The sequence below is a fragment of the Saprolegnia parasitica genome (genome assembly GCF_000151545.1).
Source record: "Saprolegnia parasitica CBS 223.65 unplaced genomic scaffold supercont2.73, whole genome shotgun sequence".
NCBI classification, from domain to species: Eukaryota; Oomycota; class Saprolegniomycetes; order Saprolegniales; family Saprolegniaceae; genus Saprolegnia; species Saprolegnia parasitica.
In genome coordinates, this window is record NW_012156467.1 from 58337 (window position 1) to 70869 (window position 12533).

Here is a 12533-nt window from a genome sequence, read left to right on the forward strand (position 1 = left end):
ACACTTCTGTTTGAGTCAACGCAGCGCTGACTTTCACGTTGTCTGTACACCTCATCATCGTCCCAAGCACCGCGTGTGCATGACACTGCTACTGTTCACGGACCTACCAGTGGTGCCCGCGATGCAACCAAGTGCTGTTGGCATGATTGGCGTCGACGTTCACGGGGTCCATATCATCTATCAAGGCCGTGAGCAGTCGCCGTGGGTCCAGTAGCACCGTAGTTCGTGAGGTCTACTTTGTCTATCAAAAGATATTGACTGGCGAGCCGTGCACGTGTGTCTTGGACTATGAGACGTCGTTCTAACCACCATGTTTCCAGATGATAACATCATCGCGCTCGCATCAAAGTATTACTAGTACGGCGCTAAATTCATGTCTACCAGAGTTGCTGGCAAATATTCAATCACAACTGGTCTCTTCTGTGCGACCAATGCAGCTATAATGCACGTACGACCTTCATGAGCTAATATGGGCGGGCCGTTATAAACTACATCGCGGCCGATGCCGTGCCTCACATGCTCGCATCGATTGACTCTAGTACATGACAGTGATACTGTCAGCAAGCAGATTTTGGCCACCAGCCAAGTTGGGGTACGCTTTTCGCGACGCCTTGGGTCGGCGTTCATGTTATTTTGTCGTCAACGCTTTGTTTACCAATATCATTTCAACATGTGGTCATTCATGTTCTACGTAGCTTCGCCGTTAAAAGTTAACAAAAGCCAGGCGCTGAAGGGCTGAAGTATCTACAATCGGACAATTCGCAAGCGGGGGTGCTGTGACGTCAGCTCTGTCAAAAGTCCACCGCGGGCCTGTACTGTTTGCAGCCAGCACATGCCCATGTTCAAGGCCTTGAACAAAACTTTGAACGGAGGCTTCAGCAGCGATGAATCGATGGTCCGCCACACCTCGTGCCGATAAAACGCGAGCAAGACGGAGGCGAGCGTCGAAGGCAGCGTCAACCAGTCGATGTCCAGAGACATTTCGGTGAACAAACTGCTCGGCTCACTGAGAAACCGCGCCGCGAACGGCCAACTCGACGCACCGACGACCGATGGCGGTACCTTGTACGTTCGCTGGGTGGACGTGCGGCAGCATGCCAGCGCTGCCTCCATGACGAGAGCCTCAGAAGTCAAGTACATGTCGAAGCCAACGGTTTCCGGCGGCACGGGCGATGCAGACCGCACATCGTCGATGGCAGCGTCAATGTCTTTGATCTGGGCGTATAAATCAGCATCCTTGCGGTCGTCGCCTTCCTTCGAGTCTCGGGCAATATAGCGGGGAACAACGGCCACGACCATGCCGGTCCAGTTACCAACACGCGCCAGCAACGATGCAAATGTCATGCCAACATCGGCAGGCGCGCAGAGCACCACAGTCGAATGGGTGTCGTCATCGGTGGAAACGAACTCGGTGACGGCACCATGACTTGTACAGTTGAGAGTCTCGAGCCGCGCCACGATGGCGGTGCGGGTCGTGTCATCGAGACTATCGCTAATGCAGACGAGCGTTCGAGCCGGAGGGTCGTGTCGACGGCAACACACGCGCGCCGACGATGAATCGACGACGACGGTTTGAATGAGATCGAGGCACGCTTCACAGTAGACGAGGTCCGTGGGCTCTTCGCAGCTGGGCTCTTGGACGTCTTCCTCGTCGATTGGCTCGCTACACACCGGACCATCATCGATGGCAATGGCTGGTGCATCGTTCGGCGACTGTGGCACGCCCATATCAAGCACTGACTGGTCCAAAGGGACGGGAGACGCTGCAATGCAATTGGGACAGACCGAAGATGCGCAGTCCGGTGTAAAGAGTTGCACTGCCAAGGCACACGTCAGCCATTGCGCCACCGGTACGAGCAGTTCGGAAGTCGCGCCGTTGTCAAGTCGCAGAACGCGAAAGTGGAACCAGCTCTGAAACTCAGACTTGCTCTGGAGAAGAGACAACTGAACGAGGCAGAGGATGCCACTTATAGTGGCCCCGAAGCGACCAACGGCAAGGCGTTGGACATACTTGAAGAGATACGCCCACCACCGACGCCGGTTTACGACGATCTTGCCGTGGTCAAACGTCGCCACCGAGTCGAAAAAGATGCCAAAGTCGGACAGGGGAGGTGCCATGGTCTGGAGCGGATTGAAGTCTTCGGCCAATAAGGTGTAACTCTCTCCAGTGGCGTCACGCACGACACAGTACGTCGCGTTGGAGGTGGTGTAGACGTGAAGCGTCTCGCCCACCACTGATCCAGTGTACACTCGTCGTCGGTGGTCGTGACGAGGCATCGGTGGACGGTGCTGCCACTTGAGATCACCCACAGAGTCGTACTCTATCGTGTGGAGCAGCGACGGTCCTAGCTCGGACGCTGTCTCGTCAACAACCTCGTGCGATCTGCCCATGTGCACGAAGACGCAGTGCAGCGTCGTTGGCGAGTCCGTTCGGTGAAATAGCTGTACAAGGACATAACGCCGTTCCCACCGAACGCCTTGTTTGTGGATGCAAACTGCCGTCGCATCCGTGTCCCGGCAGCGTAGCGGTCGTGGACACGAAGGGCCCGACCAGACGAGCCGAAAGCGCCGCTGTCGCCGGTCATAAACGATGCAAAACCACATGGAAAATGCAAGAAGCCCACGGTCTGTTGCACCGTAGCCGAGCACGTCATACTGCGTCAGCGTCAAGCGGCACGACAAGAAGAGGTCCGGAGCATCGGAAGCGACGGCGTGGAAGACAAACCCACGGGGCAGGTACTGCTGCGGAGGCTTCAAAAAGACGCGCAGCACGCAAACGCGGTCTTGGATGGCAACGTCGTGCAATGTGTAAAGAGGCAACGCGCCGGGCGGCAAGTGACGGACGACTCGCGGTCGCACTGCCGACACAGCACTGGTAGTAAGAGTCTCGGGGACAAGTGCGTCGAGTGCGTTGGGCACACGGGCAGTGACCAGGGCAGTGGCCAGGGCAGTGGCAGTAATAGTAGATGTCGGTGGTGTCACGCACCCAAGCGTCGCGGCAGGCTTGAGTGTGGGTGGCAGGTCTGTGTCGGGATCAGGTGTCGGTCTTGCTTCCATCGACGACTTGCGTGATCCCTTGATAACAGCGTGCCGTTTTCGTGTGGCCTTCCTACCGTAGACTGGCAATGCGACGCACTCGTCCGATCGCACATTACCGGAGTTGTATAGGGTCCACTAACACCTTCTTCCTCGCCTGGCGGTCGTGCTGGATACGTTTCTACGCAAGCGACGGGCTCGAGCCACTCTAGAAGTATTTAAAAACCTTTTCCGTCGCGATGGACGACAAGATCGTGTCGCATTTATGCATGGACTTCTCAAGGTCAGACCGCGCGATCATAGCGTCTGCCAACGTCGCCCGCAAGCGCGTCATTTCGTGGCCACAATGAAGGAGCGCCGACTGTCGCAACTGCGCCGCCCGTTGCCTAACGCAGTGTTCTTGCACAACGCTTTGGGTTTTCTCGCAAGACCAGTGAGCATTTGCTGTAGTTGTTTCGTTCGTCTGACATCGCTCGATCCACGCCACCTAGCAAGGCGTTAGCGGTATGTCTTCGTAGTACGTCGTTTGTGAACCTCTGCCTCGAAACCTCCAAGGCGTTGCTGCAGCCGGGCAATGACCAAGTCATATTTGTGCATCTGTTTGGCCAGTTGCCTACGCCACAAACCTCGTAGTACATGAGTGCCGATGGAAGCACCGACTGGAGGTCATCCTGGACGTCGGCTTCTTGGTCGTAAATGGAGCTGTTGTTGCTAGGTCGGCGTTTCTTGATGGATACCGGTGCCGGTATCGTGTAGAACGCTGGAGGATGCCACCGGCCGTAGAGACCTTCCTCTGTGCGCAGCACGGTGATGGCAGGATCCAGACGGCAGTCACCGGTCGTGTCGACGGTCTCGAGCGGCGCCCCGAGAAGGAATGGATCGCGCTGCGATTTGTGCAACTGTGTTGCGACGTCGTCGAAATCGGAGACGAGAAGCAAGAGGTAGTTGCGCCCGCCGGTATCCGCATGTACGAGAAAAGGTGATCCACTGCGGGAGCGCCACGTCATGATGCGCTCTATGACATCGATCGTGGAGGCGCGATAGAGCAGACACAGGTCGCCGCCTCCAATTGGCGCCGGGTGCCCGGCATGGCGTCGACGTAGCTCGGTCATCCACTTTTCCCGAACACGAACGCTCTGGAGAACCTCCAAGGCTGCGCTCTCGACCATGCGTTGGCACCTGGCTGTTTCGTTCCAGTTGCGATCCGGAACCGTCACTTTCAATTCGAATTCGTTCCTTATGCAAGCAAGACTGCGGACTGACGGCATCAGCAGGAATCCTGCGTTGTGGCTGGTTTTTTATGCAACACCTTAGACGTACACGCAGCGCGCGTGACCACGTACATACTTGTCAGGCGGTTTATTACGACTTTGGTTTCTTGTTCCATGTGGTCCATCGTCAAGCTACTTGATCAACCAGCAGCATTCGCGGTCGTGAGCTAGACCCGTTACCACGTACTGCTACATGCTAGACAGGGTCAATAAAGAGTTCATTGAATGGCACGCTTTGCTTGTCATCAAAGCCCGACAGCGAATCGCCACCACGTCGGTGACAAAAACAAGATCGACTGGCCTCTCCGGCATTTCTCCGGCATTCTCCATCGTTGATTGGTGCGTCGAAAACGTATGAAGCCCACGATTGGCCAGCTTTCTTTTTATCCGGATATCGCATCCGGCGCATGGTGTTTGGTCAACAACCCAGTCATTCCTCAAGATGAGCGTCGACGTCCCTGCCACTCCTGCTGCCCCTGCCACGCCCGTCGCTGAGCCTGTCGTCGCTGCGCTGGCCGTCGACGTGCCGACGCCTGTCTCGCCTATCGATTCGGCCAAGGCGCAGATCTTCGCTGCCAAAGACCAAGCCATTGGCCAAGTCTCGGCTTGGAAGGTCGACGTCACGACGGCTGTCGCTGGCCAGGTCGACGTCGCCAAGGAGCTCACGGGTGCTACGCGCTTGCAGATTAAGCGTGTGGGTACTATGGTCTGGACGACGGTCAAGCAGCCCGTTGCGGAGGCCATCCAGGTCTTGATTGATGCCAACTCGTCCAAAGGAACGCCGCTTCGCTCGATCATCTCGGATGCCCGCGCGTCCGTGAACACGACCTTGTACAACGTCCAGGTGTCGACGAAGGAGTCGCAGGAGGCCGTGGTCCAGTCGCTCGTACCCGTCCAAGAGTCGCTCGTCGTCGCCCAGGAGCGTACGTACCCAGCATTCTTGTCTTGGTATCTCATGTCCTGCCGAAATAGACGCGATCAAGTTCAACGTCTTTCGCAAGGCCTACCCGGCGGTCGTTGTCGGTGGTGCTGCTGCCATCATCGGTCTTCCGACGCTGCTTCGCCGTACGTTATTGTCCTTATTTGTTCTATCTCACGACGACGGCCCTTAGGTGGCAAGGTCTACGGCGGTGTCTACGCCGTGGCGGCTGCTGGCCTCACGGGTGGTGCCATGTATGCGGCTGACGAAGTCGAAAAGTGCCTTCGCCGCTAGAGATGTCTTATTATACAACTGCACTACTGAGCTTTCTTTGTCTCTACAGACTGCTGGATGCCATGGTGGCCCACGAGTCGACCGAGGCAGGATGGCCGTGCTTGGCTGCAATCACCTTGGCCGCAGTGTGCAGGCGCCCAGAAAGCTTGGTGATCGCGCCATGGGCAGCTTCAAGGTCCCCGAGTAGTGCTGGGGATGGCAAGTCATCGTTGGTCACCCTGGTGTGGATCTTGTCGACGTAGACACCGCAGCGGTCAAGGTGTGAGAGCAGTTTGGAGGAATAGACACTTGCTCGGTCGCTCTCATCGTCTTTGCAAGCTGCTGGTTGCGCGGGCACATCGGTTGGCAGGTCGTGGAGCACCTGCGAGTCTTCGCCAGGTCGAGCGAGCTGGAGGCGGCCATCAGTGGCGGCAAGGTGGAAGGTGACTCGTTCCGCCACCTTGGCTTTCGGGCTCTCGAAGCGGAGCTGCACAGGCGTTACGACCTCGCGTAGCATATCAAGCTGCATGCGGCGGTGGGGCGTCAGTGATCGAGGCGGTGTACTGCACGCTTTGCGCTTCCGCAACGGGCTCTTGTTGGCAAGTGTATTGACGCGGGCGGCGCGGTTGTCGAACTCGTCGAGGGCCCGCGCAACGGTAGCGACGGGATCTTTCATCGGAAACGTCCGCACCTGCGCCTCCGGCATCGAGGCGAGGTCGCCAACGGTCTTGATGTTGTAGAACGCGATGAGCTGCCGGAACGACTGCGGAAAGTGCTGGAAGATGGACGCAATCGGCTCCTTGGAGCTTGCAAGCGGCGATGTCGACGCTGGACGGATGGCATGCGTAGCGGACGCCTCGGTCGGGGGGGCGCCGGGAAGCACGTTTTTACCGACTTCGTCTTCGAAGTCCAGTTTCCGGTAAACGGGAGTCGGCACCGGTGGAAGCATGCACGGCGACGGCGATGCCTCTGGGGCCGACGACGAGTCGACGGATATGACGTCATGGGACGCGACTGTCCACATCCCATGGATATTGGCCACGGAAACGGCACGCGAAATGCGGGGAAAAACTGTCGTTGCCGGTGCGAGCCAAGGTGCAACCGACGTCAACACGGATGCCGTCTCCAACGCCAAGTCGAGTGCGTCGGGCAAGTCTCGCAGCTGGAGAAAGCACTCGGCGAGCCATAGCACTGCAACGCGGTCGCCTCCCGCTGGGTGTAGCGAGAGTAGCCAGTCGAGATCTGTCGCGCACTGATCGCGTAGCCGCTTGTCGATGGCCGCAAGTGTCGTTTGGACGCTCACGGGCATCGTGCGAAGCATCGATGTCATGGCGTCGTTGGCCGACGCAAACACGATAGATGTCAGGCGCAGCCGCTGCATCCAAGGGACGCTCGGGCTGTTGGGTGCGCCGAGCACGAAAGCGACGACGCCCCAGGCAATCTTGCAGTAGACCTTGTGCTGTTTTGCGTCCGAGGCCGCTGCGACGGTGGCGAGAGCATCGAGCAGTCGTCGCGTAAAGCCGGCCCAGATGCGCTCGCCCGTCTCGCGAGAGTCGGTGTCGAGACCCATAAACTGGGCGACACAGGTCAAAACGTCAGAGAACAAGATGAGCGGCGCGATTGTGCCCGACGTCGGCAGCAGCGCGCGTAGCTGGCGATCGCCAACGCAAAGCAAAGCGGGTGTCGAGGCGACGCTGCAGCTGGCCGAGCTGCCCGGAGCCGTCGCGGACGATACCAAGAGGTCGCTTTTGCGCGTCTCGTCATCGTCGTCGTCATGGACCAGACGCCAGAGTGCCGTGACAAAGGCCGTGGCTTGGCGCACCTGCCGCAGCCGGTGCCGCTGGTGCAGACCCACAACGACTTTGGTGACGGATTCGTCGTACCAGCGTATCCAGAGCGTGCGCACTGCGTCGTATGCGCCGTGGCTGCAAAACGCGCCAAGGTCTGCGACCGCGTGCGAAACAATGTACATCCACGTGTCCATCGCGGCGTCGAGAACGGTCTCGTACGTTTCCGACTCGAAGCACGCGTGCAGCGGCTGCAGCATGAGTAGCACGACTGGTCGTCGAAAACTCCACTTGGGAGGAAAGAGGTGGACGACGGCGCGCCAGTGCTGGTAACTGAGCAAGCGCACCGTCGCATCATGGTCGCGAAGCGTTGCGTCTGGTACCGTGAGGATGCTGTCGAGAAGCGCCGAGTCGGAAAGCAACGTTTCCCGAAGCAGGACGACGAGGATGCCCCAAACGTGGACGGCTTCAAGCATGCGCCGGTGCGTAACGTGGGCGTGGACCATCGGCTCGCCGTGGAGGCGCACGGCTGCCGCTACAGCGTCACGGACGATCTCAGGAAGCGGTGCGCGATGACAGAGCGTTTGAAGAAACTTTCTTGCGGCGTCGCGCGTCGCCAGCTCGCTGCTCGCGAGACACTTGGCGACGACGTGGCACCACTTGTGGGCGCATGCAAGCATCGGAGTAGAGTGCTTCAGAAGCGTCTCATGCAGACCTTGGAGTGCGTAGAGCTGGACTAGCCAGCAACTATGTGAGCGACGTGCATAAGGATACTGCAGTGGACCTTTCCGCGACTGAAACGTGTTGATCGTTGCCTGGCACAGAGCTTCGACAAGGCGGGGCACGATCGCATGCGTGGCTTCGTCCAGACGCTGCTTGGTCAGTGTCCACAGGATCAGCAGGTATGTCGTCTACTTGGTAGGTCACGACCCAGCATACTACAATCGAGTCGATACCTGGTCGGTGGTGTTGGCGAGGAGGCGGAAGAGGTGCTGGAGCAACCGCGTTGCAGTCGTCGATGGCATGTGCGCAACGGCGTGTTCGTGGTAGAGAAAGTACGCGAGCGTACGCAGCACGAGAGGCGTGATGTTGTCGTCGGCCTCGGCTGCGAGGTCGTGCTCGAACGTCGCAAGGAGCGACGGCAGCGCCGCCGTCACCGCGTCCAGCCGCGCCGGCGTGTCGGGCGCCTCAAGAAGTTCGTTCAGTTGGAGGTACGCAGACACATGCGCGTCGTCACTGCTACGACCTTGCCGTCGCGTCGCTAACCGGGTCGTAACCTCGCTCCACGCAGTCGTGGCCATGCGCTCGGTGTTCTGCAGCGATATGATTGGTTGGTTCGTTTTAGTCAAAGTCGATACATCAACTAACTGGTACGAGTCGCGTGGCTCGACTAACTAGACTATTTTTGGAGCGATGCAGCGCAAGAAATCGTCGGCGAGCAACAACGCGACGGTCGAGGAGGACGCGCCCACCAGTGCGCCGCCTGTCCTGCGCATCAAAGTCATCTCGATGGGCGATGGCGGGGTCGGCAAAAGCTGCGTCATCAAGCGCTACTGCGAAGGTACACGGTGGTATCGATGCGATAGCGGTCGGACGTCTCGCCGTAGAAAAGTTCGTCGCCAAGTACATTTCGACGATCGGCATCGACTATGGCGTCAAGCCCGTGCGCATTGGCGGGGCTGAGGTCCGCGTCAACTTTTGGGACCTCTCAGGCCAGCCCGAGTTTCTCGAAGTGCGCAACGAGTTTTACAAGGACACGCAGGTAGCACAGCCTTCTTATACGCATGTCTTATCAACGCCAGGGCGGGATCCTCCTCTTTGATGTGTCGTCGCGGCGGTCTTTTGAGGGTCTCGACGCGTGGCTCAAGGAGGCGGCCAAGTTTGGCGGCGGCAAGTTCCCGTGCGTGGTCTGTGGCAACAAGATCGACAAGATTCGCGTCGTCTCGGAAGACGAGGGAATGGCGTGGGCACGGGCCCGCGGGTACGAATACTACGAGACGTCGGCGCAAACAGGCGCTAACATTGCCGACGCCTTTCACTCGCTCTTCATGCAGGTCGTCACCAAGACCCGGTGATTTGCCAAGGAGGTTCTATCGTGCTAGCCACCGGCGGTATATAAGCACTAGTTGATGCGTCATTTTCATAGACTTTCTTGTATACGAGTTTGTAGTACCAGTTTTGCAGAGTGTATACTGTGTACTAGGCTGCAACCTTATGCGCGAGGGGCAGGGAGTTGTGTCCGAGCAGAGGTGTCATTCGTCAATTGAGCCAGAAGCGGTTGCAGACTCTGGGTGCTACGAGCCGCACTCATGCGGATTTCTGCGCGGCGTTGACGCCAATGGCGCGTCGTACCCCACAAGGAGCACAATGTACGTGTTGTCCACGCGTTTGGTCCTATAAACGGCAAATATTAAAAACGCGGTAGATACAGGACGGCACGACGGCACCGGCACCGTCATTAGATTTGAGCGTGGTCAAGTACCGGTAAGTCCCTGGTCTGCTTAATGATTTCATTACCAATCGATCAAAGCGTCGAGCGTAGTCCTAGTATCAACTCACCCGTAAATTAGCCTTAATAATCTCAGGTGGAATAGGAAATAGACACCAAAGCGACGGCGTTGTAGTAGCTGTCGTGGTATGGCGTGACCCGGAGCCCTCCATTCAGGTAGAGTCGAGGCGCGTCTCGATGGTTCTTGTGGTGGGCTTTCAAGTTTGCACGATGGAGCGAACTGGGTTGCAGCAGCATGGCTTTGGTTGCAGGGACACCAGCGGAATCAACAGTACAGTAGCAATATACTAGATGCTATTATGACCTAAAGATGAGTACTAGTAGCTGTACTAGTACACAACATTGATACAAATACAAATGGTACAAATGATAGTTCATTATTTGAAGTCAACACGCAGGTCTGTCTACACGGCTATGTGGAGTACAGTATGTATGTAATACGGGTACAATATACATACCGGTACCGGTAGGGCCCTAGCCCCTAGACTCTTGAACTTCAGCACACTTGCACGTATTAGGTCGGTTCTTATCGAAACAACTTGCACGACAGTACATTGTATTGTCGTGCAAGTACCGAGTAAGTGCCCGAGAAGCACTGGACGATCGCACATGCTGGTATCAGGAATGATAGGGAAATGCGTAGACGTGAGGACTTCAATGTCCACTAACCGTATGATTACACTGAGCTGTAATTATAGTGCAAGATGCTGTGGCGGCAGCCACCGTGATTCATGAGCAGGATCCTGTCTTACCGCGTTGCCCCAGCCAACGCCCTCTCCAAAATGTATCGCAACCGGCACTTACAGACCCCAAGTCCTGAAGTCAGTGAAGCTACTAGTACATTAACGCTTTCGTTTCGCAAAGGAAGAAACAGGTGTAGGCTCTGTGCCGGTGCACGCACTGAGCGTCTGCTTGCACATGTAGTGTACATGCATTGCGTCCTGGTTCGTCTTCACTCTACAATGACGTTGGTACACGTATTCATACTATTCATACCATATATATTATAGCGCAGTTGCTGTGAGACGCAGGCAATGTGGATTTGACATGTGGTATTCAACTCTGAAACCATTCGCTCGGAGACGGGACACCAAGAGCAGGCACCAGGTCTGTGATCTGTGTCGTTTTGATCACTTTCAAAATTGCTCCCATGAAGTACCAAGTTTCCACTTACGCTTGTCTTGCGTTTTTCGGTTCTGCACTTTTTGCCGCGGCCACCGACGCCTCGGAGATCCGCACATCGGCTTCGTGCGGCTCGTGCAACAACTGCTACTACGCAGGCAACAATCTATGCCACGACAACTGGACGGCTAGCGACTGCGCCAAGGTGCCCGAGTACCAGTGGTGCGGCGCAACTTCGGCACCGATGACGACTGCGACGCCGACTATTGCCCCGACGCCGGCTCCCACGCGTCCCACCGAGTGCGGCAAGTGCAACAACTGCTTTTATGCCAAAGGCGGCAACCTTTGCTGGGACAACTGGACGAAGGGCGACTGCTTGGCCAACCCCGCTAACGGCTTCGTTTGGTGCGGTCCCGTTCCGACGCCAGCCCCGACTCCTGCCCCAACGCCGGCCCCGACTCCGGCTCGCACGCGCCCCGCCGAGTGCGGTAAGTGCAACAACTGCTTCTACAAGGCTGGTGGCAACCAATGCTGGAGCAACTGGACGGAAAAGGCGTGCTTGGCGAACGCGTTCAACGGCTTTGTTTGGTGCGGCCCTATTCCGACGCCAGCCCCGACTCCTGCCCCAACGCCGGCCCCGACTCCGGCTCGCACGCGCCCCGCCGAGTGCGGCAAGTGCAACAACTGCTTTTATGCCAAAGGCGGCAACCTTTGCTGGGACAACTGGACGAAAGGCGACTGCTTGGGCAATCCTGCCAACGAGTACGTGTGGTGTGGTGCCGATTAATCCTTGAGATGAAGCCTTGATAACTGCAATAGCGTTTTAACGTGTTCTACGATTTTTCGTCTGCAATGCTCTTTAGACCGCGTGAATTCATTTACAACTGGCAAGGTCTTGGCGATACCCAACTACTCGAGTCCACCAGTCGCTGCTCCACAGCGCGGCTACCGAAAGACAATGCCTTTAGGTGTCGAAATGCCCATTCAGAGGCAAGGTTGAAAAAGCTAACGAGGATTCACGAATACGGGACAACACACAAACTGTGCGACGTACGAGGCTTGTAAATGGCGACTAAGAAACCTATGTAGAGCGCAAGCAAGCCAGGGCAACTCCATGTCGCGGGGTCGCGAACGACGATAATGTGCGCATATTTTGAAAGCCTATAGCGACGTAGGTGGCGACTACCCATTAATTGGTGGGACTATAACACACGTGTGCCTGTTAAATCGAAGAAAGAGAAGAGAAGAAGGAGAAAGTTCGATATGACGTGGCGATCTTTGCAAGCGGTACTATGCAAGCGGTGCTGTGTGCGCGGCAATTGTGCAACATGGCATTCAGCTCTTGTTTTCATGCTGGTTTTTGTATACCTGTGTGGTACCTTATAAACATGCCTATAAACTCGAATTTCTACCAATCAACGAGCGCAAAACCCTTGTAGCCAATGCGGGTGTTGCACTGCACGAACGCAACACCCGCACTGGTCAGTTTGGCCCGCTAGCGTTGTTTTTTGGCCAATTAGAATCGTTGGCGCCGAGTCCAGAGAGCTGGGCATTGAACTCGAGCGTACTCGCGGAGAACATCAACCCAGCAATGTGTGCTTGCGCAATGATGCTGT

The 12533-nt window shown here is 56.9% G+C and overlaps 5 protein-coding genes across 5 annotated transcripts; 3 read left to right on the plus strand and 2 right to left on the minus strand.

Moving 5' to 3' along the window:
- Positions 1–721: 721 nt before the first annotated feature.
- Positions 722–4205, minus strand: SPRG_11990 (hypothetical protein; the record flags this gene model as incomplete). The annotated part of the gene is made up of 6 exons (XM_012351020.1): positions 722–3109; positions 3156–3217; positions 3263–3422; positions 3468–3523; positions 3571–3597; positions 3663–4205. 6 exons carry the CDS (start codon positions 4203–4205, stop codon positions 745–747), a joined length of 3213 nt encoding a protein of 1070 aa, XP_012206410.1. The 3' UTR covers positions 722–744.
- Positions 4206–4749: 544 nt separating this feature from the next.
- On the plus strand, positions 4750–5556 carry SPRG_11991 (hypothetical protein; the record flags this gene model as incomplete). The annotated part of the gene is made up of 3 exons (XM_012351021.1): positions 4750–5230; positions 5280–5372; positions 5420–5556. 3 exons carry the CDS (start codon positions 4750–4752, stop codon positions 5518–5520), a joined length of 675 nt encoding a protein of 224 aa, XP_012206411.1. The 3' UTR covers positions 5521–5556.
- A 7-nt stretch (positions 5557–5563) lies between these two features.
- On the minus strand, positions 5564–8614 carry SPRG_11992 (hypothetical protein; the record flags this gene model as incomplete). Its single annotated transcript, XM_012351022.1, has 3 exons — positions 8243–8614; positions 8071–8197; positions 5564–8022 (listed from the first exon to the last, which is right to left on the minus strand). The coding sequence occupies exons 1-3, from the start codon at positions 8585–8587 to the stop codon at positions 5564–5566; spliced, it is 2931 nt and encodes a 976-aa protein (XP_012206412.1). The 5' UTR covers positions 8588–8614.
- An 84-nt stretch (positions 8615–8698) lies between these two features.
- Positions 8699–9449, plus strand: SPRG_11993 (hypothetical protein; the record flags this gene model as incomplete). The annotated part of the gene is made up of 3 exons (XM_012351023.1): positions 8699–8847; positions 8894–9048; positions 9089–9449. Coding segments are annotated over 3 exons (577 nt in total), but the record flags the coding sequence as incomplete, so codon positions are not given.
- A 1496-nt stretch (positions 9450–10945) lies between these two features.
- SPRG_11994 (hypothetical protein) lies at positions 10946–11731 on the plus strand (the record flags this gene model as incomplete). Its single annotated transcript, XM_012351024.1, has 1 exon — positions 10946–11731. The coding sequence occupies one exon, from the start codon at positions 10946–10948 to the stop codon at positions 11702–11704; it is 759 nt and encodes a 252-aa protein (XP_012206414.1). The 3' UTR covers positions 11705–11731.
- Between the last annotated feature and the right edge of the window lie 802 nt (positions 11732–12533).